Here is a 26,004-nt window from a genome sequence, read left to right as displayed (position 1 = left end):
GAAGTCGTGACACCTCAATGCAAGTACAGCCTGTGACTTCTATAGGCAGAACCAAGTAACTAGGGAACAGTTTGATTCTGATGTTAAACGTTACTGATATTGATGGCAGCTTTGCTCCCAAATGCAATCGACAGCATTTTAGGATTCACAATCATAATGAGGCCAAATTCTTGGGACTAGAATAAGGTCTGGTACGTTTTCTTATTACGCTGACAACATTGGGAAGGCAAATGATCAACATCTTGTTTCATCTTGTCAATATTAACTTACAAACAGTTTTTTCAAAAACCTTTTTGGCATGGAAGGTAACTTTCAAAGGCTATCTTTTAAATAAGCTCATCCCAAAGTGGCAATTTGCTCTGAAGATTAAATTTCGGATCCAAGGTTAAACCATGGAACACATTAGGGGATATGGAACACTGAAGGAAGCCATTAACGGGAAGTGCCCTCGTGCTAGTTCAAGCAGTCATTACAAGTCATTTTTTGCTCTCAAAAGTGCCATTGTTGGGCCTAGTGCGCTGCTTCTCAATGCTCTGTATGACCCGGGGCGCCTTCCTGAACTCTCCTTATGTCCATCTCCCTGAGAAAGCTGTGCCTTCTTTTCCCTTAAAGCCTCGCTGATTTCATCCCAAGTACTTGCTTCTCCATTTTCTGTAAGCAGAGAATATGCATGGTTAGATCTCATCCAACTAGTTTTGATCTGATGTTGGCAGTCCATTTGAACTACATCAAAGCATTGAAACGCGCAATTGTGTATACCTGTACAAGGAGTACAGGTTTCTTTATTGTCAACTTTGGGTGTGACATCTGATGTAGCTTCTTGATTTCCCACAGGAGCTCCATTGACTTTATCAGCAACTCTAAAAGAACTACTAATGTATGTACCTGTACTAGGAGTATGCGTTTCTTTGTTTTCAACACTGGGTGCAGCACCTGATGCAGCTTCTTGGTTGCCTGCAGTAGCTCCATTGACTTTTCCAGCAACTGCTTTTACAGGATGCGAGTTGACAATTCGAATATCAACAAGGGATCTAAAGTCTATCTGAAAAAGATTTACAATCAGCAGCACCATCAGTTAAAAATCTATCTGAAAAAGTTTCTGGGATGGAGAAAAAGTGGAATGTCACTAAAAACATGCAAAATTAAAGGAGATTAATTCCATTCTAGTTCATTACCATTCACCAAACATCTGATTAGGGTATGGGTTCAAAGCCAGCTTAACCCATAAAAGTAATCAAAACCAATACATCCAAGCATTAAACAAGATAATCCATTCTACATTTTGCATGTAAAAGCTTTAAAATTGCATTCAACATAGAAACACCAAGGAGAAAATGGATTTAAATGATGTGAGCTGCAGATAAGTATTAAGTCCATTTTAACAATGACAGGTTTGGAATCTTAATACCGTCATCACATCCATTGTTTCATCAACCAAGCATACCATTTGCTCAGCATTACTCGTTTCACATATGCTAATTTCTTCCTACACAAGACCATCATCGCATCCATTGTTCTATTAACCAAGCATACCATTTTGAATTTTAACTTTAGGTGTTTCTTCAATTGAAAACACATTGAAACAGTTTGAAATACAAGAAAGTCAGATAAATTGAACAAAGCACACCACAACACAGTATATGATCAAGGACACATGCTTCTAAGAGTGTATGGATTCTAGGGAAGTTATAATTTTCAATGTAGTTTCTTGCAAGTGGTTTAATAAACCATTTGAACCCCGATTGGAGCTTGGACTAGCCTCCTCAAATCAGGTCAATGACCATTTCATTTTAATGACCGGACCACATTGCAACATATAGAATAATTAAAAAAAAAAAACAAGAAATGAGGGCGCCATCTGATTCATGTGAACTCAAATACATTCACCTGCTGGCATTTTTTTTTTAAAAGAAAAAAATCATTTGTGTGTGCAAGCATAATATGTGCACAGTACCTCCAATGTTCCATCTTCCCTGTAAAGGGAGGTATCTGGAGGCAGTGCAGATCCATCTTCATCTAAGTTCTCAGAAACAATAGGATATTCTGGGACTGGTAGCAGTATGATCTTATTGCAGTCTGTGTCATAGGACGATACCTCTCCAACCTACAGAAACAGAAAATGTTTAGTGGAATACAAGCAGCAAACTGTGAATCCCATAATCATTAAAAAGAAAACAAAGGTTATGTTTGGTTCATGGAATACCTATTCTTAGGAATAGGATGGAATACAGTGAGAATGTAATGAAAATTGCGTAGGGGTGTAATAATTTAGAAATAAGTCACTCATGTAAAAGTGTACGTTCATCCAACGAATAGGAAAAGAATAGACATTTACATGGTGAAATTTGCAAATAGTTATTCCTACCAATTTTTATTTTATTTTATTTTATGAATTCATTTTTAAAAAAATGTATAATTACTTGCTTTATGATACTAACACAATTTTTTTGTGCTCACTATTAAATTCTTCTAATATAGCCACCCTATTCTTAGGAACCAAGATTCTGCAAACCAAACATAAAGTATTACCCGGAAGGAAGAAAGCTCAGGGGTCCAGGATGATGACAGCTCTATCAGACGATATGCCAGAATATCACCTTCCTGAAATGCAATTAAATACATTAAAGGCCCACTAGTTCCAAACAAAATTGGAGGGAAGTCTCTCATCAAAACTTTTCATAATATATTACTCGAAAAGAAGTAAGCAAGTATTATATGACAGTACAGTAGAAACTATCTAGTAAAATGCTCTACATAAGAGCTAATTGCAACAAAAAATAAAAATATATAAAGGCAGGCAAACGAAAACATCAAGAACATTATTAAAAAATTAAGAAAACTGACCAACCAACCAAACAAACAACCTACCCACCTTAGGCATGGAAACCAGGGGGGGAAGCTTATCAAAATCTACGATGCTGGGATCACGTATTGGTGTCTCTTCTTCATAGGCCAGCACATCTGGATGCTCTTGGCCGAAATCTGCATAACCATTCCTTCCACATGATGAGAACTTCTCTCTGCCCCATTTCTGACCCTTTTTCTTGCTGGTGATTCCATTCCAGCAAAAGGTTTCCTGAAGCATAACTCAAGATGATTTGACAAAAAATGAAATGAGATGAAATAGAAGGATATATTGCAAACTCCAACAACAGGAAATTAAAAAAGAATGACCTAAGATATTATAGTTGCATATGACCAAAATTAACGAATGGCAATTGATCATTGTCAGGACTATGACATCCTCCACACATGATTGACTATACAGGTGCTCCTGACTCACTTAATCAAAACCCTATCCAACTCCACCAGCTATTTCGGTCAGCAATTAAAATCCAGAGTCAGCCCAGTGAGGCCAGTGATAGAATTTTGAGTTCTAAATTCCGTAAGTAACTCCATCAAGCTCTACTTTTACATAAATATATAAAAATATGAATATAATTTTGTGTGTGCTTGCACATGTGTGATATTTAAAATTTCTTAAATAAAACTGTTTTTTAAATAATTGACCAGCCAAAAGTAACACCCTGTGCACTAGACTCTTAGGCTCCCACACCATCTTGGACTCAGGAGGGGAAAGCAGAAATATTTTCATACTGACCAAGTCTGGTCAGTCAGGTGAGTTTGCCAAACCAACACATCTACACTTCATGCTTCTAAGCTTCTTGTACAGTCATGCTGGTGAAAAAGTGCATCAACAAAATGACCCTATCTAACTGATGCATGTACTTTGGAATATTAGATACCTATATATAATACTCTTTTCAGTCTTCAAATTAAAAGCAAAGTCCATGATATTATACATATTCAGATTGCATGGAATTTGGTCTTATCAATCCTCAAATTGCTAACGCATGAAATATAGAAGAGCCCGGGAAAAATAATAGGTGTGTAAATGGTGAACGCCAATGAGGCTGCAATGCTACAAATTATCTTCTGTGCATATTTGTGCTTGACTACACATATTTATGAATGTAATAAATGATTTATAAAATTTATAGTTTTATACAAGAATTATACAGGTTTTCATGCGATAGCTAAAACCATTTGAACCAATTATTTTTAGAATTGAAATAGGACATAAAATTTAAAATATAAATGGTGGGCACATATAAAGTACACACGTTCACTCAAACCCAAGCTTTTTATGTATCTGTAAAACCAGAGGCCTTACATGAAAATGATAATTTGAAAAAATCTTTTAACAAGAAACTAATATCTTCACAAGCTTTGCTCCAGAGGAGGATCAGAGATACAGAGCAATAGAGTATCAGCAACTTAAAAAGATGACTGTGTGAAGATTAATGCAAATGTTATGTTGTAAATTTTATATATTTATGATTTATCCACTAAAGGGAATATAGTTAAGAAGGGGCGCTATGGTCATGAATTCAGAAGCAATGGCTCTTGTCAGGACATCCTTTTGAGCTGTCCACAATGTGGTCATAAATCAGTCAGAAAGAGGAAAAAGAAACATGAAAGGCAGCCCCCAGAGGCAACTCTGTTGAAAACCATCAAGAAGTCACAAGATAGCTGGACCTTCAACAATTCGATCAAAGTATGAATTCAAATTCAGAAAAACAGTTAATAACTTAATACATGAAAGGGGAGAACTATTACAGACAAAAGAACTTGAGACAGTAAAATCATATCCAACATACCGCTGGAACTTGATTTTGCTGGGCAACCTGCTCTGCATCCACCAGAACAAGTCATATGTCAGAGCCTCTGCAATAAAGGAGCATACACATATTTTCCAATTCTAAACATGTAAAGTTTAACTGCTGATTTTGGATCCCAGATATATACAGTTTAAAAAACAACCCCAAGTCCCTCAACTCCAAAACAAAGCAAAATAAAAAGACCCTCAAATAACATTCTCAAGATACTGAAACTAATTTTTTCAATGCAGTCATTGTAATGGAAAATGATATAACAAGTTTTTGGACCTGCAAACTCCACAAAATCTGAGCAGAGGAAGAACACTAGCATTGGCTCACACTTCCCTCAAGGAAAAAAAAAATGAAGTTGCATGCTACATGAAAATTGAAAAGCAATTTTATTCTAGATAAAATTCTAAAATTATTATTTAGTAGATTGCATAAAAAATCATCATGAAAATTGTGTCCAAACTATAACATCGTATGATAATTTTGCCTATATCAATACGTATGTTTAAAATTAAATACAAGATAGATAAAAACAGAAAATCAATTTCACAAATTTCCAGGATAATGAACAAACGCCGCCCTGATGTTTATTCCACTGTCCATAAGTACCAAACTACCAAGCAAATCACTACTAAGTATTTAAACAAGCACATCAAATTGATTCTTTATTTCAAAACTGTTAAGGTTACTTATGTCTTTTGGTATTATTATTATTAAGTGTCTTAGTATGAGTCAAATTTCTAGGGAATAAATTAGGAAATTCTATTTTTTGAATAAAATCTGAAATTACTATTTCAGATTCTAGTAGTTTCAGTTTCCTGTTTTCTAGCCTAGAGATCTGCTGATTTTGTGGTGATTTGATTTAAAGATTTTGTGGCCTCCCTAATTTGGTGGTCTTCCTCTACTATTTATCTTGTAATCGTGTCTCTTGAAATTCAATAAGAATGGTTATTCTTATTCTAAAAAATCCTTCATGGTATCAAAGCCTCGTGCTCTTTTTCTATTTTTTTCTTTCTTCCGATGACGGATGACCGGCGCCCAAAGAAATCCTATCGGCTCTTTCGGTATTTCCGAAACCATTCCGCCCAATCCCACTATTCCTCCCAAGTCTGTATCTGCTGATTACTATTGCCAGAATTCAGCCCTTTATCTCGCGGTTACAAAACTCAATGGGCGTAAGAAACCATGGTGCGATCATTGCAAAAAACAATGGCATACGAAGGAGACATGTTGGAAGCTTCATGGTAAACCAACAAATTGGAAGCCAAAATCCAAACATGACAGTCACGCCTACCAAGCCACTGCTGAAGAGACTCAGGAGCCTTCTACCAACTCGGATGCAGTCCCTTTTACCAAGGAGCACTTAGAGCACCTGTACAAATTGTTTCAATCTCTAGAACTGTCCTTAACTCCGTCTTGTTCTTTGGTACAGAAGGGTAACTCTTTTGCTACTGCGTTTTTAGGTGTTATTCCTAATTTTGTTCATTCTTGGATAATTGATTCTGGCGCAACTGATCATATGACTGGTTGCTCCAAATTGTTCTCATCCTATGGTCCGTGTGCAGGCAATAAAATGGTCAAAATTGAAGATGGTTCACTCTCGGTAATTTTCGGGATGGGAACTATCAAACTCACTTCGTTGTTAACTCTCCATGATGTGCTCCACGCTCCAAATTTGTCTTGCAATTTGTTGTCCATCAGTAAAATTACCTTTGATCATCAATGTCAAGCTAATTTCTACTCTTCTTATTGTGAGTTTCAGGAATTGACCACAGGGAGAATGATTGGCAGTGCTAAGGAAAAAGATGGACTCTACTATTTTGACGATGGACCTAACTCGAGTAGACAATGCAAAGTACTTGCTTAAATTCTGTTTCTGTTTTCAAAGATAATGATATCATGTTATGGCATTATAGGTTAGGCCATCCTAGTTTTCAATATTTAAAATACTTGTTTCCCAATTTATTTCAGAATAAAAGTCCATCTTCTTTTCAATGTGAAGTCTGTCAATTTGCTAAACATCATTGTGCATCCTTTTCCACCCAACCCTACAAACCAACTACACCATTTACTGTGATTTAGAGTGATATCTGGGGCCCATGTAGAACATCTACGTATTTTGGCAAAAAATGGTTTGTGACCTTTATTGATGATCGCACAAGATTAAGTTGGGTTTATTTGATAAAGGATTTCAAAATTTTTTACACCATTGTACAAACACAATTTCAAAAAAAAATATTCAAATATTGCGGAGTGATAATGGTTGAGAATATTTCAAAAACATTTTGAGCCAATTTTTTCTTGAAAAAGGAATTGTTCATCAAAGCTCTTGTGTCGACACTCCGCAACAAAATGGTTTGGCTGAAAGAAAAAACAAACACTTATTGATTGTAGCTCGGGTATTGCTTTTTACCAATCAGGTACCTAAATATCTTTGGGACGAAGCCGTTCTTACTGCTACATATCTCATAAATAGAACGTCTAATAAGGTTTTAAGCTTTGAAACACCTTTTGATGTTTTTCATAAGTTTTATCCAACAAATTGGCTGTCTTCTTCTTTACCACTAAAGATATTTGGTCGTACCGCTTTTGTTCATATTCATAGTCATAATCAAGGAAAACTTGAACCCCGAGCCACAAAATGTGTGTTTGTTGATTATGCTCCCACTCAAAAGGGGTATAAATGTTTTTAACCCATTTCCACAAAAATGTTTGTTACCATGGATGTTACATTCTTTGAATAACATCCCTATTTTACGCCTCATCTTCAAGGGGGGACCAAAACAAAGATTCGGTTGTGTTTCATGATTTTTTCCAAACTGAAGACTTGCAAAATGATCCTTCTCCAACTTTGATTATTCAACCTGAAAACCCAAGTTTTATTACACCAGGAGAAAGTGAGTCGAGTTTTTTAGATACTGAAAAGGCAGTTCATCCTACAATGCCATCTAATGATAATTATGATCCTATAATGACTAACAAAGGAGAAACATAAAAAAACACCACATCGTTGGTACTATTTCACATTGTCTACTCGCGACAGAGGACAACTCGAAAGAAAGGGTCTTCCAATCCTTCACACTATCCAGAATCCGTAAACCCTCTGGGTAATGTCCTCACCGAGCCTTTACCTCATGTTCAGTCCATTTCATCTTCGAGTTCTGAGTCCCCTAGTTCTGAACCCAAGTCCGGTTCCAATCCTAAGTTCGATGATTCTGAACTTCCCATTGCTGTCCAGAAGAGTGTGAGGTCTTACACCCAACATCCATTGTCCAATTAAGTGTCATATGAAAATCTCTTACCAGTTTTTCTTGCTTTTACCTCACAATTGTCTTGTATAGAGATTCCTAATACTGTGCAAGATGCTTTGAAAGTTCTTGAGTGGAAGGAGGCTGTCTTTAAGGAGATGAAAGCTCTTGAAAAAAATGGCACGTGGGACTTAGTTGATCTACTAAGAGGAAAGACAATTGTAGGGAGCAAATGGGTGTTTACAATCAAGTATAAATTTGATGGTTCTCTAGAACGGTATAAAGCTCGATTGGTTGCCAAGGGATTCACTTAGATCTATGGCATTGATTACTTGGAGACATTCGCCCCAGCCACAAAGCTAAACTTTGTAAGAGTTCTTTTATCACTTGCAGCTAATCGTGACTGGCCTATGCAACAATTGCACGTAAAAAATGCATTTCTTAATGGATACTTGGGGGAAGAAGTGTACATGGATGCACCTCCAGGATTTGGTGAAAAGTTTGGCACAAAGGTGTGTGAAGAAGTCCTTATATGGGTTAAAACAGTCACCAAGAGCCTAGTTTGAGATATTCACTCCGTTTGTTAAAAGTCAGGGGTACACTCGAGGGCAAGGCGATCATACGATGTTTATAAGACATTCACAGGATGGGAAGATAGCGATACTGATTGTGTATGTATACGAAATAATTCTCACTAGAGATGACGTACTTGAGATGAACTGATTGAAGACTTCCCTCTCATCAACATTTGCGATCAGGGACTTAGGATCTTTGAGGTATTTCCTTGGAATGGAGGTTGCTCGGTCGAAGAAAGGGATTGTTGTCTCCCAGCGGAAGTATGTCCTTGACCTCCTTAAGGAGACTGGGATTTGTAGGCTAACAGACACTCCAATAGATCCCAATCAGAAACTTGGAGATGACAAGGAAGGTGATCCAGTGAATACAACTCACTATCAAAAGTTGGTGCGAAAGTTAATTCACTTATCACATACACGGCCCGATATTGCTTTTGTTGTGAATTTGGTAAGCCATTTTATGCATTCACTGTATGAGAAACATCTTGAAGCAATTTATCGGATTCTCAAATACTTGAAAAGTACACCAGGCAAGGGTTTAATCTTCCAGAAGACTACATAGTAGAACATAAAGGCATACACTAATGTTGATTGGACAAGCACAGTTATTGACAGGAGATCCACGTTGGGATACTATAGTTATGTCTGGGGAAATATGGTCACATGGCGAAACAAGAAACAGAATGTGGTTGCAAGGAGCAGTGTCGAGGCAAAATATAGGGCTATGGCTAATGGAGTTTGTGAGATGCTATGGCTGAAGAGAATACTTAAAGAGCTGCAGATGCCGATTAACATGCCAATGAAGTTGTATTGTGACAACAAAGCTGCCATAAGCATAGCTCAAAATCCAGTACAACATGATCGCATGAAGCATGTGGCGATTGACAAACACTTCATAAAAGAGAAGATTGATATTGGAGTTGTTTGCATGCATTTTGTTCCTGCTACTCAACAAATAGTCGATATCTTCACCAAAGGACTTTTCAAACCTAGTTTTGAGCTCTTCAGAAAGTTGGCCATGATAGATATCTACGCTCCAACTTGAGGGGGGGCGTCAGATTTCTAGGGAATAAATTAGGAAATTCTTATTTTTTGAATAAAATCTAAAATTACTATTTCAGATTCTAGTAGTTTCAGTTTCCTGTTTTCAAGCCTAGAGATCTGCTAATTAGATTTGCTGATTTTGTGGCCTTCCTATTTTGGTGGTCTTCCTTTACTATTTATCTTGTAATTGTGTCTCTTGAAATTGAATAAGAATGGTTATTCTTCTTCTAAAAAATCCTTCAGTATGTTAATTAGTGAGAGTTAGTCAGGGTATCATTATCATTAAAATGCATTTAAATTGTATTATAAATAGAGGGAGAGACCCATCTTCAAGCTAGATCATTCATTTTAATCAAATCTTAACATGGTATCAAAGTGTGATCCAACCTAAACACTATTCCTCTCAGCCGTTGTCGAAAAACACCATTCCTGCGGCTGTCCTTCCCAGATCCACCTCCACACCACATCATTTCACAAAACCAACCATACACCCATAAACAAAATCCCCCAAAGCTTGACCTCACAAAACCCCATCGCACGAGGAGCCCCCACGTGCCCCCAGATGCCGGACAAATGCCAATAGATCCAATCCCATGCATTGGCGCATGAGTAAAGTTTTGGCCACTTTTTTTCTTTTTCCTATGCCATGTTTTGATTCCTTCTCTAAACTATATTATCAAGTTGTTGGGCCTGTTTTTTGCTAAAAAATTCAACCTTTTTTGACCATGCACTCACGGTATTCCATTAATCTCTGTTAAGGGTTTGTGAAGGTTTCTTTGTGAGTTTTTTAGGAGCCATGGCAGTTTCTTGTTTTGGTGTGGTTTCCGATTTTTGAGTGTTCAAATGGAATCTATAAATCCCAAATATTTGTTTCCTACATCGCCGCCACAAATAACGACTCAAAAGTTGGATGGAAAGAACTATGTTCAATGATCTAAACCTGTTTGGATTTATTTAGCAGGATTAGGGAAATCTGACCACTTGCTCCAATCTGATCCTTCTGATGAGAAGAGAAAAGATGGGTGGGCACAAGAAGATGCCTTGTTGTTTTCCTCTTATGGAATTCGATGGAGTCATAAATTGCACAGATGTGTATGCATCTAGATACATGCAAGGAGATTTGGGATTATGTCAAACTTCTAGACTCTAGTAACATTACATGTATGTATGACTTATCCTAGGAGTACTTTAAGTTACAACAAGGAGATAGGAATATTGCAGATTATTTTGGAGAGATGAAGCATATTCATGGGAGCTTAAGGTTGTGCAACCTATAACTGCTGAGTTCATGAGATGCAGAAGCAGAGGGAGTAGATGCCAGTTTCTCATGTTCTAACAGGCTCGACACCCAAGCTTGAGGCAGTCCGGTCCCAAATCCTTAGTAGTGTCGAGTGGCCATCATTTGTTGATGTTTATTCTCGTGTCTTTCATGCTTCCTTTAGCATGCATTCTCTTGCTCTTGCATCTAGCTCTAAGAGGATAGCCTTTGCTACACAAGGTGATTCTAGTTCTCTACCAAACAACCACAAAAGTTTTCAAGGTGGTTTGAGTGGTCGTAATAGTAGAGACGGATGAGGTAGAGGTACTCCTCACAAGTGCACTCCTTGTAGATAGAGTAATCATGCTATTGAGTAGTGTTGGGATCTTCAAATTAGACCTTCACATGTTGCCAATGGAGCCACCACTAACTTCACACCTTGGAAATTGGGGGCAGCCAATGCAGCCACCACCGACTCCTCATCCTTATGGCCGAGTGGGGGGCAACATACTGTCTCCTTCTCAGAGGAAGAGTATTCCAAATTTCCTTTCAATCTTATGTTAGTTAGCAAAATTACTAAATCCATAAATTGTTCAGTGATATTCTTCCTTGATTCTGTGGTTGTTCAAGATTTGATGATGAGGAAGACAATTGCGTTAGGGGTGAAGCTGGTGGACTTTATCACTTTGAGCCGCTATCTCCTTCTATCACCCACACTGCTACTGCCACACATTTCCAAATTCATTGTCACCTTGGTCATTCTTCATTGGAAAAGTTAAAATGTCTTGTTCCTAGGTTGAGTTCAGTGTCTAGTCTCTATTGTGAGTCTTGTCAGTTGGGAAAGCACCATCACGTTCCTTTAGCTTCCCGAGTCAATAAACGAGTTGCAAGCCCTCTTATGTTAGTTCATTTTGATGCTTGGAGTCCTAGTCGGATTATGTCCAAGTTGGGTTTTCGGTACTTTGTAACCTTTTGTGGATGATTATTCAAGAATGACTTGGTTATATTTAATAAAAGATCGTTCTGAGTTATTTAATGTATTTTATGTCTTTTGTTCTTAAATAAAGACTCAATTTGTTTTGCTAGTTCGAATATTTCGAAGTGATAACGATAAAGAGTATTTTAGTACACAATTCAGTACTTATATGACTCACTTTGGTATTGTTCATCAATCATCCTGTGCCCACACTCAATAAAATTGGGCTGCGGAGAGGAAAAATAGACATCTTCTTGAAATCACTTGCATCTTAATTTATCAAATGCATGTACCTTAAGTGTTTTGGAATGATTTTGTACTTACTGCTTGTTATCTGATCAACATAATGCCATCCTCTATTCTTAGTGGTAAAATTCCCTACTCCATTCCCTTTCCTAATTCACCTTTATTTTCCCTTCCTCCTCGTATATTTTGGTGTGTGTCCTTTGTTCATCAACTAATTCCTGGGGTGGATAAGTTGGATCCTTGTACTATAAAATGTGTCTTTCTAGGCTACTCATATACTCAAAAGGGATATCGTTGTTATACTCTTGCGCCGCATCGCTTCTTTGTTTCCTCCTAAGTTACCTTCTTTGAGTCTACACATTACCACACCCAATCATTGAGTGCTTCTGAGCTCAATGAGTCTCTTCCTTTGCCTATTCTTCCAGATTCTACGTTGTCCTTGCCCAACCAACCATTTGAGTCTCCATGTAGTTCGAGCCCTTCTCATCATCTTGATCATCCTAATTTGCAAGTGTATACATGATGGCGACTCCAAGGAAGAAAGTCCCCTCTAGCTTCTACTACCACGCCTTTGGTCTCCTCGTTTGATGATCATACTTCCCGTGATGTTGATCCTATTGCTGTTTGAAAAGTAAGCACACAAGTACACAACACCCCATTTCCAATTTCCAACTATGTATGTTTGTTATGACTCCTTATCACCCTCCTATTATTATTTTGCTTTATCATCTACTACCCTTCCTAAATCTATTTTGGAAACCTTAACCCATTCTAGGTGGAGGGATGCAATGGTCGAAAAGATGAATGTTTTACATGACAATGATACTTGGGACTTGGAACCTCTTCCCCCTGACAAGTCTATGGTTAGTTGTTGCTAGGTTTACACTATGAAAGTCAATCCTAATGGTTCTGTGGCTCATCTAAAGGCCCGTCTTATTGCTAAGGGATTATTTTGATACTTTTTCTCCAGTTGCCAAACTTACATCAGTATGTTTGTTCATCTCCTTGGCTACTACTTGTCGTTGTCCTCTGCATCAATTAGATGTGAAAAATGTCTTCTTGTATGGTGACCTTGAAGAGGAGGTTTATATGGAGCAACCACTTGGGTTTGTTGCTTAGGGGAAGTCAAGCTTAGTGTGTCGGCTCAAGGAGGCTCTATATGGTTTAAAATAGTCTCCCAGAGTATGGATTGGTCATTTTAGGGCTGTAGTACTTGAGTTTGGTCTTCGATGGTGCACTATAAATCATTCCAATGTTTTATCGTCATACTTCATCGGGTTGTCCTTCTAATTGTTTATATGGATGATATTGTTATTACAAGTGATGATAATAAAGATATTTAGAGTCTCAAACTTTTTTTGCAATCTAAGTTTCAACCCAAAGATTTGGGACCCATTGAAATACTTCTTGGGTATAGAAGTATCTAGATCTCGTATTGGAACTGTTTTGTCACAAAAGAAGTATGTTCCTAATCTATTGGATGAAATTGGATTGTTGGGATCTAAATCGGTTGATACACCCATGGATCCTAACAGCAAGTTACTGTCGGATATGAGTGATTTGCTACCTAATCCTTGACAATTTTAGAGACTCATTGGAAAAGTTGAATTATCTCATAGTCACTCAGCCGGATATATCTTTTGCAACAAGTGTTGCAAGTCAATTAGAAGATTCTCTGAAGACAAGTCATTGGGACGCAATAATTCGCATCTTGTGATATCTCAAAGGTGCACCAGAGAGAGGTCTTTTGTATCGTGATCAAGGTCACACTTATATCAATAGATATACAGATGCAAATTGGACTAGATCGCCTTCCGACCAGAGATCCACAACTGGGTACTATATCTTGGTTAGTGGTAGGGGTGGCAAAACGGGTTCACAAGCCAAGTTCGGGTAGGTCGTAAACGGTTCGAGGTTAAGCGGGTTCAAATTTGAGTTGACCTATTTATTAACAGGTCGCTACTATGTAAACCCCAACCCGCCCGTTTAATAAACGGGTCATAAACGAGTCTTCTGTTTAAAAAATAAAATTTATTTATTTTAAAAAATTTTAAACATTTTATAACATTAAAAAAAAACACACACCTTCATTAACTTAAAATTCTAGCAATCAAAACATAGGGTACATCACAACAACTCCCTAAGGAGAAAGGAGAGGATGAGAGATGAATAGATATATGGAGTGGGATATATCATATATATATTTATTGAAAGGTCTCGCTATGGAGTAGAAAATTGCAGTGCAGAGAAAGCAATGGATGCAGCTCATAGCCAAAAAAAAGTGGCTGGATAGGTTTAGCCCCTGCAACAAAGGCAGCCATGTTCTTGAAAATTGAAAAAGTCTCTAAGCCGAAAAAACAAGCACTTGATATAGTTGATAACATCAAAAACAAAAAGAGAACCAGGCTCTACACAATCAAGCACTTTATTGGGTACTTCCTGTGCCACTTGCCTTGATCACGTGAATGCCTCTTTTCATATACCCCTCTCTCTCTCTCGCGTGCAACAAAACAAAAACCATTTGCTTCTTTTCGAAATTGATCGATACAACACGTTTGTTTTGAAGGAAAAGATAGACAAAAGAGGAGTCCAAAGGCAGGGATGGCGGTGACACCCCCCAATCATTGGAAAAAGCAGACGCTATGGAAATCACTTATGCCCAAATCATACTACCCTACTGGGTGAGAATTGAGAATTGGGAGATTTCAGATCAGACGTGGCTGCGTGGGGTGGCCGCGTGAAGAGTGGTGTGGCCGCGTGGGGGCCCTGGGCGGTTACTGTCACTACTGCGACGGGCCAATGGGTGACGGTTGCGTGCCTGCGACCTACGTAGGTGAGAAATGAGAATGAGATCTAATATGGGTGTCTGCCGTGACACCGTCTGGGTAGCACCATAGGCCGTAGCAGGAAGTGAGACTTCTACTAGTGCCGATTTCCGTAGCGCCACTTCTCGCCTAGTCACCTGTGGCTATAAGGTCGTGCGTGAGGCCATGACTAGTGAGGTCATGCGTGAGGGAGAATCAAGGATTTGGGAGATGGCCACTCCAGATGAGTAGGGACCTATGGTTTCATTTCATTGTATATATATAATAAGTTAAACGGGTCACCCGGTGGGTACCCGACCCAAACCCGCCTAACAGTTTAATAAATGGGTCGAGTTCAGGTTGACCCATTTATAAACAGGTGGGTCACAAATCACCCTTCGGATTTCGACCCGTTTTGCCACCCCCAGTTGGTGGTAATTTGGTTTCTTGGAAGAGTAAGAAACAAACTGTGGTAGCAAGGTTAAGTGCTTAATCAAAATATAGAGCTATGGCTCACATTGCTTATGAACTCATTTGGTTGAAGAACATGTAGGAAGAATTAGGTATTTCTCATTCTCAGCCTATGAAGTTGATGTGTGACAATCAAGTTGCTCTTCATATTGCCTCCAACCTAATCTTTGATGAGCAAAAAAAGCACATTGAAATTAATTGCAACTTTGTTAAGGAGGAACTTGTGCAGAAGCTCATTACTACCACTTATGTGAAGTCAGATATGCAGCTTGCTAATTTGTTTACGAAAGTGTTGGAGGGTGCTCGTGTTAAATTCATTTGTAACAAGCTACGGGCATATGACATTTATGCTCCAACCTAAAAGGGAGTGTTATAGGTTATTTATGTTTTTTAGTATTATAATTGTGTTGTATGTTAATTAGTGAGAGTTAGTAAGGGTATTATTGTCATGCATTTAATTTGTATTATAACTAAAGGAAGAGACCTATCTTCAAGTTAGGTCACTCATTTTAACCAAATCTTAACAAAAACGAAAGGCACAAAAGATATGAAATAACTTGCAATGATCCTTCATTGAATATAGCCAAGTCATCCTTGAACAATTATCAATGGAAGATAAAATATTTGAAACCTAACTTTGACAAAATCCGACTAGGACCCCAAACATTAGAACGAACAAACATGAGAGGGTTTATTGCCCATTTGACTCAGGAAGCAAATGGAACACAATGATGCTTTCCCAACAAACAAGACTCACACTGAAGAATAGACACAAAACTCGAAATAGGAACTAGTTTTTTAACTTGTCTAATGAAGGATGACTAAGAAGATAGCAACTCAAATAAGCAAAGTCCACCCACCTCATGTCTCCGCCAATCTTCTTCCTCATCTTCAAATCTTGAATGACAACTGAATAAGGAAAGAATATTACTAAATGCTCAACAATTCATAGATTTTGTACTCTTGCTAAGGATTTAAGGAAAACTTGGGAATAAACAAAACAAAAGAAAGACAAAAAAATGAAGGGGATTTACTGTTCTTATCCCTTAATGAGACCCATCTACAAGGCTACACAAGGTAAGCTATCAGATACGCTTGTCATATGATCAATAACAGCTAAATCTAATGAGAAAAGTCATGGATGGGTTAGAGAGAGAAGCTCTCTTCCCTCTCTAGGAGGGAAGCCCGTCCATGTATTTAACCTCACATTGAATGCTTGATTTGTTCGGCCTTGGGGCGTAAATCTGCCTACAAGGGCATTAACTACACCTCACCATTTCAATTAGCTAGAGAACATGAAGAGGCCCTGGATTTCATTGAGAAAAATGGAGGATTTCGAGGTCAATGGGCAAGGAAGAACAGGCAGCAAATTCCAACAGAGGTAGCGAGACTCACCGCCGCTGCAAATCAATTCTCACCATTGCGAGAATCTGAGGATGAATGTGAAGATGGACAGAAGTTCATCGTGAATCAAGGGGGCAATCGACGTGTTTGGGTCAAGAAGAGTTTGCCACAGATTCGCGAGGAGGTGGCGAGGCTTAAAGATGTTCAAAAAAAACCCCAAATCGTCTCGGATCTGGAATTACATAAAGCTATGGGGAAGGAGAAAGGTGAATGTGAGTCGTCTGCTGCACATTCTACTGTAGACAACTTTGAATATACAGGTTGTTCTGAAAAATCCCAACCTAACCGTGAACCCCAGGTTCAAATGCAGGAGGTTGGATGTGAGTCATCGGAGGAAGAATCTGATGATGAAGAAGATGGTGAATCAGATTCAAATGATTCTGGGGAAGAAGGAACTGATGGGGAGTACGAAGAGGAAGATGATTCTGATGCTTCGGAAATTCTTGGAACAAAAGATACTGTTGATGCAGATTGTGAATCCGAAGGAGGTGCACCTGAAGGTGCTGCAAAAGAAGCTGTTCCTGAAGGGTGCGCTTCAGGTGTTTGACAGAATGCTACAAAGGGTTCTGCCTCAACTGCTGCAAAGGGCACTGCAGGGGCTCGTTTTAATGCAGCAAAGGACACAAAAAATGCTAGTATTCCAGGTGTTTGTCAAAATGCCACAAAAGAAGGGGAGCAAAAGTTCTTCATGAAAGGAAATAAGAAGGTTTCGTTGGTGGATCTCTTTGCCAAAAATAGGCACCAACAGAGCTGTGGTGCGGTTCCTTGCTTTGTACCTAATGGTAAGGTTGCTCAAGTTGAAGAAGAGGACGTCGATGATCCAGAGGGGAATTGGAAGCACTACTTAGTTGGCTACTTTGCGGGTAAATTCCCTGGCAAAGCAGCTCTAAATGCTCTTGTTGAGTCTTGGTTTGCTAAGATTGAGGTGAGCAACCATAAAAGTGGTTGGATTATCTTCAAGTTTAGTAAGGAGGATGACATGTTGCGGGTGCTGCAAGGGGGGTCGTATTTAGCATATGGCTGGCCTTTGCTTCTCAAAAGACTACTGGACATGTTCCCGTTTAATGATGAACAATTGAGCACTTTACCAGTTTGGATTCAGCTGCCTAATCTCCCAATTGAGCTCTGGACATTGAATACTCTAGGGAAGATATGTTCTGTGTTGGGTAGCCTGTATTTGCAGATAAGCTCACCACCAACAGAGAAATGCTTTCCTACGCTAGGGTGTTGGTAGAGATTGATGTTGCTAAGGAGTTCATGGATAATATCGAGGTAAGGCTTCCTAATAACAGAATGATCACTCAGGAAGTTGCATATGAGAATGTTCCCAAGTTTTGTACCTTCTGTAAAACCCTTGGCCATATTGAGGGTTTCTGCAAAACAAAAAAGGAAAAGGAGTTGGCCGTTGAGAAAAAGAAGGTGGTCACTGATCTTGTTATTTCTCAGCTCTGCAAGGAAGATGATCAATCTGGGAGAGTGGCAGTGAGTGTGGACACTTCAAAGGATCCAGTTAGTAAGGCTGGGTACTAGGGCAATGATGCTGATGCAACCTTGAATGGGTCTTCTTGCAGTCGTGCCCAAAATCAACAGACCTCAGTTGCAGAGAAGGGCTGCTAGCCAGCTTCTACTAAGAATAAAGGTAAAGCTCCCTTGGCCCCCACTAAGTCAAGCTCTAAGAAGATTACTCAGCTTGGTGCAATGGTTCCTGCAGTGGATTCAGTGAGCACTGCAGGTCGTGTGTGTCCTGTTTGTTAAGGACCATACAAATGAATCATGTGGTCATGCTGTTCCAGAGAAAGGCAAGAATAAAGGAGACATTTCTAAAACTGGGAAGTGTAAGAAAAAATCAAAAGGTCACTAGTGAGTCGGTGACATGGACAAAAACAGTGTGCTGCTTGGTCCATGTTCTGTTGTCTATTGTTGGTTTTTGTTGAATTCTGAATTCTGGGTCTTCAGTTTGCTGTGGCACAGGATTCTTGGTTTTTGCAGCTGCAACTTGTAGTTGAGGCAATAATGCATGGTCTCAGGTTTTGAGTTTGCTGAATGTTCAGTTGCTGCATGCAGCTGCTGAGTTTTGGATTGTTTCAATTTTGCTGCAATGGAGTTTTCAGAAATGAATAATTGTGGCAGGTTGTTCTTTTTGGAATTTACAAGGTTTCCTTGTATATGTTATGGTTGGTTTTTCCTTGAATTGATGCTTCTTGCTTGAATTGGCCTTGGAGCTTTCATTACTTGTTTTGATGCTTTCCTATTTGGATTGGCTTTGAGCCCCTGGGTATGCCCAGGTTCTGTGTAACTTTTGTTACTTGCTTTGTTTAGAATTGGAGCTTTGGTCTCCCTGCTCAGTGTATGTCCAGAGTTTTCTGTACATATTCCATTTGATCAATATAATTTATCATTTACCGATAAAAAAAAAATAACAGCTAAATCTATAACACTACTGCAAGAAATGCTAGATGACAAGCATGCTGTAGAATTACCTGTCTAAGCAAGAGATTAAATGGGAAGAAAAGCTCATTAGGATGCTTGATAGTGCTGGAATCTCTTTCCTTGACATAGATATGCACCGTTGCTTCCTATTTGAGCTTGAAAGTGCGGATTCTTTGGTGGCTGCATTGGCAATGCATGGCAATTTACCACGAAGATCCCAATAATACTCAATTGTAACCTCCTCATTCACAATTAGTGCACTTGTGAGGGAGGCCTCTACCACGTCCATCCCTTCCACCACCTCTGCTCAAACCACCCCACGAACTTCTGCAACTACTTTTTGGAAAATCAAAATCACCTTGTGTAACTAAAGTAATTTTCTCAACTACTTGGAGGAAGCACAAAGGGTGCAAGAATAAACATCAACAAAGAATGGCAACTCTGCATTACCAAGAAGCTAGGACCAGACTACCTCAAAAATTGGGTTTAAAATCCACTAGGACCCAAATAACTGTTATCTACTCCCTCTGCTTTTGCATCTCACAAACATCAATGGTAAGGGTTGCACGATGTTAAGCTCCTCATGGATGCCCTTCATATCTGCAAAGCACTCCGTAACTCTCCTATCTCCTTGCTGTAACTGAAAACACTATAACGATAGATCGTACAAACGTGTAATGTTACAGGAATATAAGAGCTTACATAATCTCAAATCTCCTTGCATTTATCTAGATGCATGCATATCCATGCAATTTGGGTTTGACTTCCACATCAGGGATACAATCAATGGATCTTCCTAAATCCATATTTCTTTCCTTCTGTCATCATTGGGCCTGAATTGAAACAATTGTTCTGATTTTCCTAAGCCTATCAAATATATCTTGATAGCTTTAGACCATTGCACATAATTCTTTCCATCCAACTTCAGGGTTGTCATTTGCAATAGTGATGAAGAAAAAATACTTTTTCTAGATTCATGGACTCCATGTCAACTCTCACAAATAAGACCAACAATGAACAAGGTCAATGGCTAGTACAACCAAGAACAAGGTGAAGAATTGGAATGACCATGAACAAGTTGCAAACAAACTAGCACAACACTGCCACAGCTCCAAAACACTAACATACAACCCTAATGGTACCAAACAACCATTAACAAAGTGCCACATGTGAACAACCAACAAAGTTTGGATTGTTGAACAAAAGACGTGATTAAGAACTTGATAATATAGAGAATGGAGGTATTAAGGCATTTGATAAGAAATAGCTCTCATGCGCTGGTGACGCATGGGAGCTGCCAACTTTCAGCTGGCACATAGAGGCACATGGGTGTTACTTCGGCAATGAGGTTTCAAAGAGTTATAGATCAGCACATTATGCGGCTATGTATGGGGTTGGTTTCACAAAACCTGGAGGGGTTCTCGAAGTAAATAACACAGTAATAATGCTAAATGACCAATATAACAAGTAACACAGGTAACTCAAAAGTCCGAACAAAACACATGAACATCATGGCAATGAGAGCAGCAAACCTTTCCCCAAAGGCTCAAAGCGAATATGTCCCGGCCTAATCACTACAGGAACAACATCATCTTCCACATCACTATTTTGATCCTGATGCTGATATTCAACAACATCATTTTCCATTTCATTATTTTGATCCTGATGTTGATGTTCCATAGGAATTCTAGGATCCTCATTTCCTTGGCATACCTGTGAATTGAGAAATTTAAAATCAAATAACTATTTCTAAAGATGACGGCTTGGAAGATGAGAAACAAATCTTATTTGAGTTTATATTGGTAGCTAATTAGCTATAATACCAAAAATGATTTATGAACAAGAAAACACAAGTGCTGCAACAAATATGGGGAAAAAGGACTGAAGGCAAACTAACGTCTTTCTTTTCAACTATAGCCCGTTCTCGCAACCATTTCCTCTTGGCCTTCTTACGTCGAGCACTTCTACTAGGGACCTAACAAAATAGGTTAACCATGCATGAGATGGATCTTCAATTGGATAAGAAAAAAATGAAATGATACATTTGGAATCACAATGCCAGAAAACATGCAAATGAAAATATCTGAGCATGTAAAACTCTAAAACAATTTAGTGGTACCTAATTTAACATTTATTCACTCACTTAAGATGTTCTAGTTAATTCATTACAATGTCCTTATAAACCTAGTCATAAAAAAAATGGATCATTAACACAAGTATGTAAGACCTCAAGTCTTATTCTTTAGTCATATAGATAATCCTAAAGTAGCATGATACTTACAACAATGTTCATTTGATCTACTAGGTCACATCTAATTAACATGTTGATGCAACTGCATAACATTCTTATACCACCCGTCACATTGGATGCGTCCAAAATCTCCATAGCAGTCATGAGATCAATTTCATACATCAAATCTGGTAAATTACAAACACACCATAACTAAAACAGGGATATCATGACAGACCTTTTTAATACCATCAGTTACATTGGATACGTCCACACACTGCATGGCATTTTCTTGGATCTCTCCGGACCTACAATGGCATGCCAGGATATCAGGTAAGAGAGAGAGAGAGAGAGAAAGAGAGAGAGTTTAGGTAATCAAAATTGGGGTGCAAGAGCATGGTAGAAATGATTGGCTTCCCCCACCCTAAATTTTTCTTAGTGTAGAGAAGCTATTTAAATAAACTAAAAACATTTTATTAAAGCCAAAATGTCCATCTAGAAGAAGTGCACCAACTTGCTTACAAAATTAAAAGTAAGTTCCTCGACTCTCAACTAAATGTAGAAAGCTTCGAGACAGAATCTTCCATATAAATTTCGCCACAAAAATAAGGATCAATTAAAAATAACAATTTTTAAAAAATTATAGATTCCAAAATAAGATTTTTAAGGCAACCAGAGCACTGTATAGATCTAAAAGGTTCTGATAAAAAAGCACAGGTTGATCTGTATATTTTGAAGTATGCATAACAATATCCTGAAGAGAAAAAAAAAACAGATACAATTATACAACGTCTATATGTGTTTGTGTACATTATTGTGTGACATTATATGAATGTATAATAGATATGCAGTATATACTATATAACTAGCAATAGATGGAAAAATAACTTTTTTTGAAGCTTGACCAACCAGAAGCCAACTTCATAAGAAGAAGCCATAACTACAAATGAAGACATGACATTTTTATGAGTATCAAAAGAGGAATAGATGAATTGGACAACTCGTTTGACACCTTGAAATACATGAGGATAACTAGCCCAATCATTTGATGAATCACATCACCAACCATCAGATAGCAAGTGTATCCCATATTACTCAAAGAAAAAACAGCTAAAGTAAAAGAGAATTAATTATAAATCTTCAACAAACCTAATGAAGAATATAACAAGACTATAGAACTTACATCTTCAGACTAGGCATACACTCAATACTGTTTCTGGCAATTTCAGGTATGCTCACTGCATCTGTTTTTCCCTTTACAATAGATGACTTCCGTGTCTTTCGTGGACTCTTCCTGGGAAGGACTTCATCATGATGACCAATTGGCTCTATGTGGAGATCCTTTCCAGCATCTTCAGGAAGTACATGACATATTTTCTTCCTCCTAACAATTGATAAAAGTGATAAAGAAGCCCAAACAACACTAACAATAATTCTAAACAATCAATTGAAAAAGAGATGCAAAATAGTATCGTAGGAATGCATGTATAAATTGGAAATAAAGCAATTAAAATATTACTTAATAAGTGCTCACAGAACTGCAACATAGGAGAGAAATGTACTCTCCTTTTTCTCAATTTACTCCCTAATCATCCAAACAAAAAATGATGTACTATTTTTCAGTTCTTTCATCTTCATTAAAAGAAACTACTATCATTCATTTCTTTCTTTTTTCCCTCTATTGACCATCCAAACAAAGTGCAAATGTTAAAAAAATATGAAAAAAAACGACAAAAAAATGAAGGCATCTCAACAGGACTCCTAATCAGCCTCCTTTTCCACTGCTGTCACTCAAATACAGAAACTACATGTGATGCTAGCTAGCACATTATAGATTCTTGTTATCTCCAAAAATTCAGGTATCATAGGGATCAATAGATGGTGGTACTGATGAAACACTACGTAATACATACTTTGAGCTTTCAAGTTTCTTTGGTGCTTTTCTTTTCTTGGAATTTCTATTTCCAACCAATGCATTTTCCAGAGGGGACGTCTGCCCTGGACCCTCACATTCATCTTCATCCGGTTCACTTTGGTACCCTCCACTCTGCTTCTCAAACTCCTCGTTCGCTAGAAGCTTCGTGTCAGTAAGCACAGGTTGCTTCTCCACAATTTCATCTTCCTCAAAAGAGCTAGACCCATGAGCTGTCTTGCTAATATCAGACAATGTGCCCCGCTTCCTTTTCACACTGATAAAATTTTGTATGAAGTTTAAACGATAGCAGTGTCCATATAAAAGCATCAAAGGGAATGACATAGAAAACTAATATTTATAAGAAATTGCCCATCGAAGCTAACCAGACAACATCTTTATCTTTTAGTATACAAGTCGACTCAAAAGGTGGGAAAATAAAGCCGTCCATCTGCGAAGAAAAAGAAAAAGATGTTTTATTGTACTCAATCCAATTTTCCACAATGCATCCACATCAAACTAAAACTAAGATGACAGAGCAGTCCTAGCACCAACTTGGTCCTGACTCATAATATTGTAACTCCTAGGGAAAACTTTAACACTCACATACTACCTGAGCACTACTAAGTACGCGAAGGATAACTATAACTGAATCGACATTAACTACCAAAAAAATATAGAACGTGTGTTGAAGTTACAAATGCGCCGAAGAACAATTTACATCACAAAATTTGCTTTCAGAAACTATAACAGTGAAACTAAGGCATGCGGAGGAGGGAATTACAGAGAGGAGGAGGCCATTAGGGCAAGAGTCATGGAGGTCAAAAACGTGAAGAAGGTGGGAAGCGAAATCGGAAATGGTGTCATAGTGTTGGGATTGAAGGAGAAACCAGCTTCGCTTCAGTCCCCCCAGCTTCTGCGACTTGCTCAGCATATGACGATCCTCGAACACCACTCGAAGCCTCACTGCGTCCTCCATCATCCACAGAGAGAGAGAGAGAGGCAGTTAGCTTTTCGGCTCTCTTAAACCCTTGATGCCAGACAGGGAGCGATGGAGTAACCCAAGCACCGGAAACCATTCTACTATTCCAAAACTTCTCATAAATTAAAGTGGTAATATTGGCCAAAATGCAAATATGGTATGGAATTATTGACTAAATACATTGATCATTAAGGCCTAATTTTTATTTTTAAAAAATATTATAAAAATTTTAATTTATTTTAAATTTTTTCAATATATGTATTAAAAAATAAAAAAATAAAGAGTTTGTTTAAATGTGTAAAAAAATTATTTTAAATTTTTAGATTTCAAAATAATTACAAAAAAAAAATAACTTATTTTTAATTTATTTAAATTTTGTGTGAGCTAATATCTAAAATCATGAATTTTAGGGTTTGAATTTAAATTTGTGTGCATTTAGAAGAAACTCTACACATATTCACACAAATTAAAATCCAAATTTTGAATTCCATGCTCCTATATCTAAAGTAAGAATTAGAAATTAGAAAAATAATAAAAACATGTTTTCTAATATGTATATATAAATTTAAAAAAATAAAAAATAAGATCATTTTTTGTAATAATTTAAAAAATTATAAACAAAAAATGAATGCAAAAACTATTTATTATTGTTCATTTATTTTATGCAAATGTTGTAAAGATGAAAAACTAGCTAATTTTTTTATATAAATTTTCTAAAAATAAAAAATATTTTTCATAACTAAACAAACCCAAAATTTTGTACTATGCTTTTTATTTTTACAATAAGGTCACACAACCAATAAAGTGTATCAATATCCTTTTTTTCATCACAAGGAAATGTTCCTCAGTTGGAAATGTTGCCAGATGTAATAAAACAAATTTGAAAGTTTTGATAATTGAAAACATATAGGTTGCTCTATCCAACTGAATTTTTTTTGTAAATCGATAACATGGTTCAAAAACAGCCTTAACGAGTAAGGAGATGGTGAATCTTAGTGAAACTTATGTAATTAAAAAGACAAATAAAAATCAAAGAGCGAATTACCCAGTAAATTTAGTAATAAGTTCTAATAATGAATTATTAATTTAATATATTATTAATTTTTTGATTTTAACTAAAACTTGAGTATATTGGCCTTAAGTTGGATGTTAAAAATTTGTGTTCCTCAATTGAGAAAGAAGATAAGATTTAGGTAATTTTGAAATACATCACGAAAAGATCGTAACTTATTTGGCTAATTGCAAAGACTTACTTTTTTTTTGCAAGAGGATATAAGAAAAGTTAGCCTTTGAGTTTAAATGTTAAGTTATAATTCTTATTTATTTTTATTTCAACCTTCTAAATTATTTGGATATTTTTTTTGTTAGAAAAGAAAGTCTTTCCTCATATTAACGCAATGTTATTCTGCTCATAGTCTTGTCATGTCAATTTTGAATGAACATTTATGTTGCAAGCAATAGTTTGTACTTATACAACAAAATTGTAGGGTGCTTTAAACTCAAAATGAAAAATGTATAGTTAAGGTTAGGGGTGACAAAATGGGTCAACGCCCGAAGAATGGCATGTGATCTATCTGTTTAAATCGGGTCTGAATTTAATACAAACTGACTCGTTTATAAACAGGTCAACTCGAACCCGACCCGTTTATGACTCATTTAAAAATAAAATGAAGGAGTGGATTTTTAAAAAAAAAAATTATTTTATATGAAAAACTTAAAAATATTTTAAATAAATAAATTACATTTTTTAAATG

The 26,004-nt window shown here is 37.3% G+C and overlaps 1 protein-coding gene across 1 annotated transcript; it reads right to left on the bottom strand.

The window, feature by feature from the left end:
* Nucleotides 1-221: 221 nt before the first annotated feature.
* Nucleotides 222-24,406, bottom strand: LOC131144277 (coilin). Its single transcript, XM_058092823.1, has 13 exons — nucleotides 24,053-24,406; nucleotides 23,655-23,719; nucleotides 23,270-23,545; nucleotides 22,540-22,740; nucleotides 21,595-21,664; nucleotides 21,024-21,101; nucleotides 20,659-20,839; nucleotides 4,662-4,693; nucleotides 2,873-3,076; nucleotides 2,530-2,601; nucleotides 1,955-2,104; nucleotides 760-1,042; nucleotides 222-651 (listed from the first exon to the last, which is right to left on the bottom strand). Exons 1-13 carry the CDS (start codon nucleotides 24,248-24,250, stop codon nucleotides 470-472), a joined length of 1,992 nt encoding a protein of 663 aa, XP_057948806.1. The 5' UTR covers nucleotides 24,251-24,406; the 3' UTR covers nucleotides 222-469.
* Nucleotides 24,407-26,004: the final 1,598 nt, after the last annotated feature.

Source organism: Malania oleifera, chromosome 12 (genome assembly GCF_029873635.1).
Source record: "Malania oleifera isolate guangnan ecotype guangnan chromosome 12, ASM2987363v1, whole genome shotgun sequence".
In the NCBI taxonomy this organism is placed as follows: Eukaryota; Viridiplantae; Streptophyta; class Magnoliopsida; order Santalales; family Ximeniaceae; genus Malania; species Malania oleifera.
This window is presented reverse-complemented; position numbering and strand designations above follow the sequence as displayed.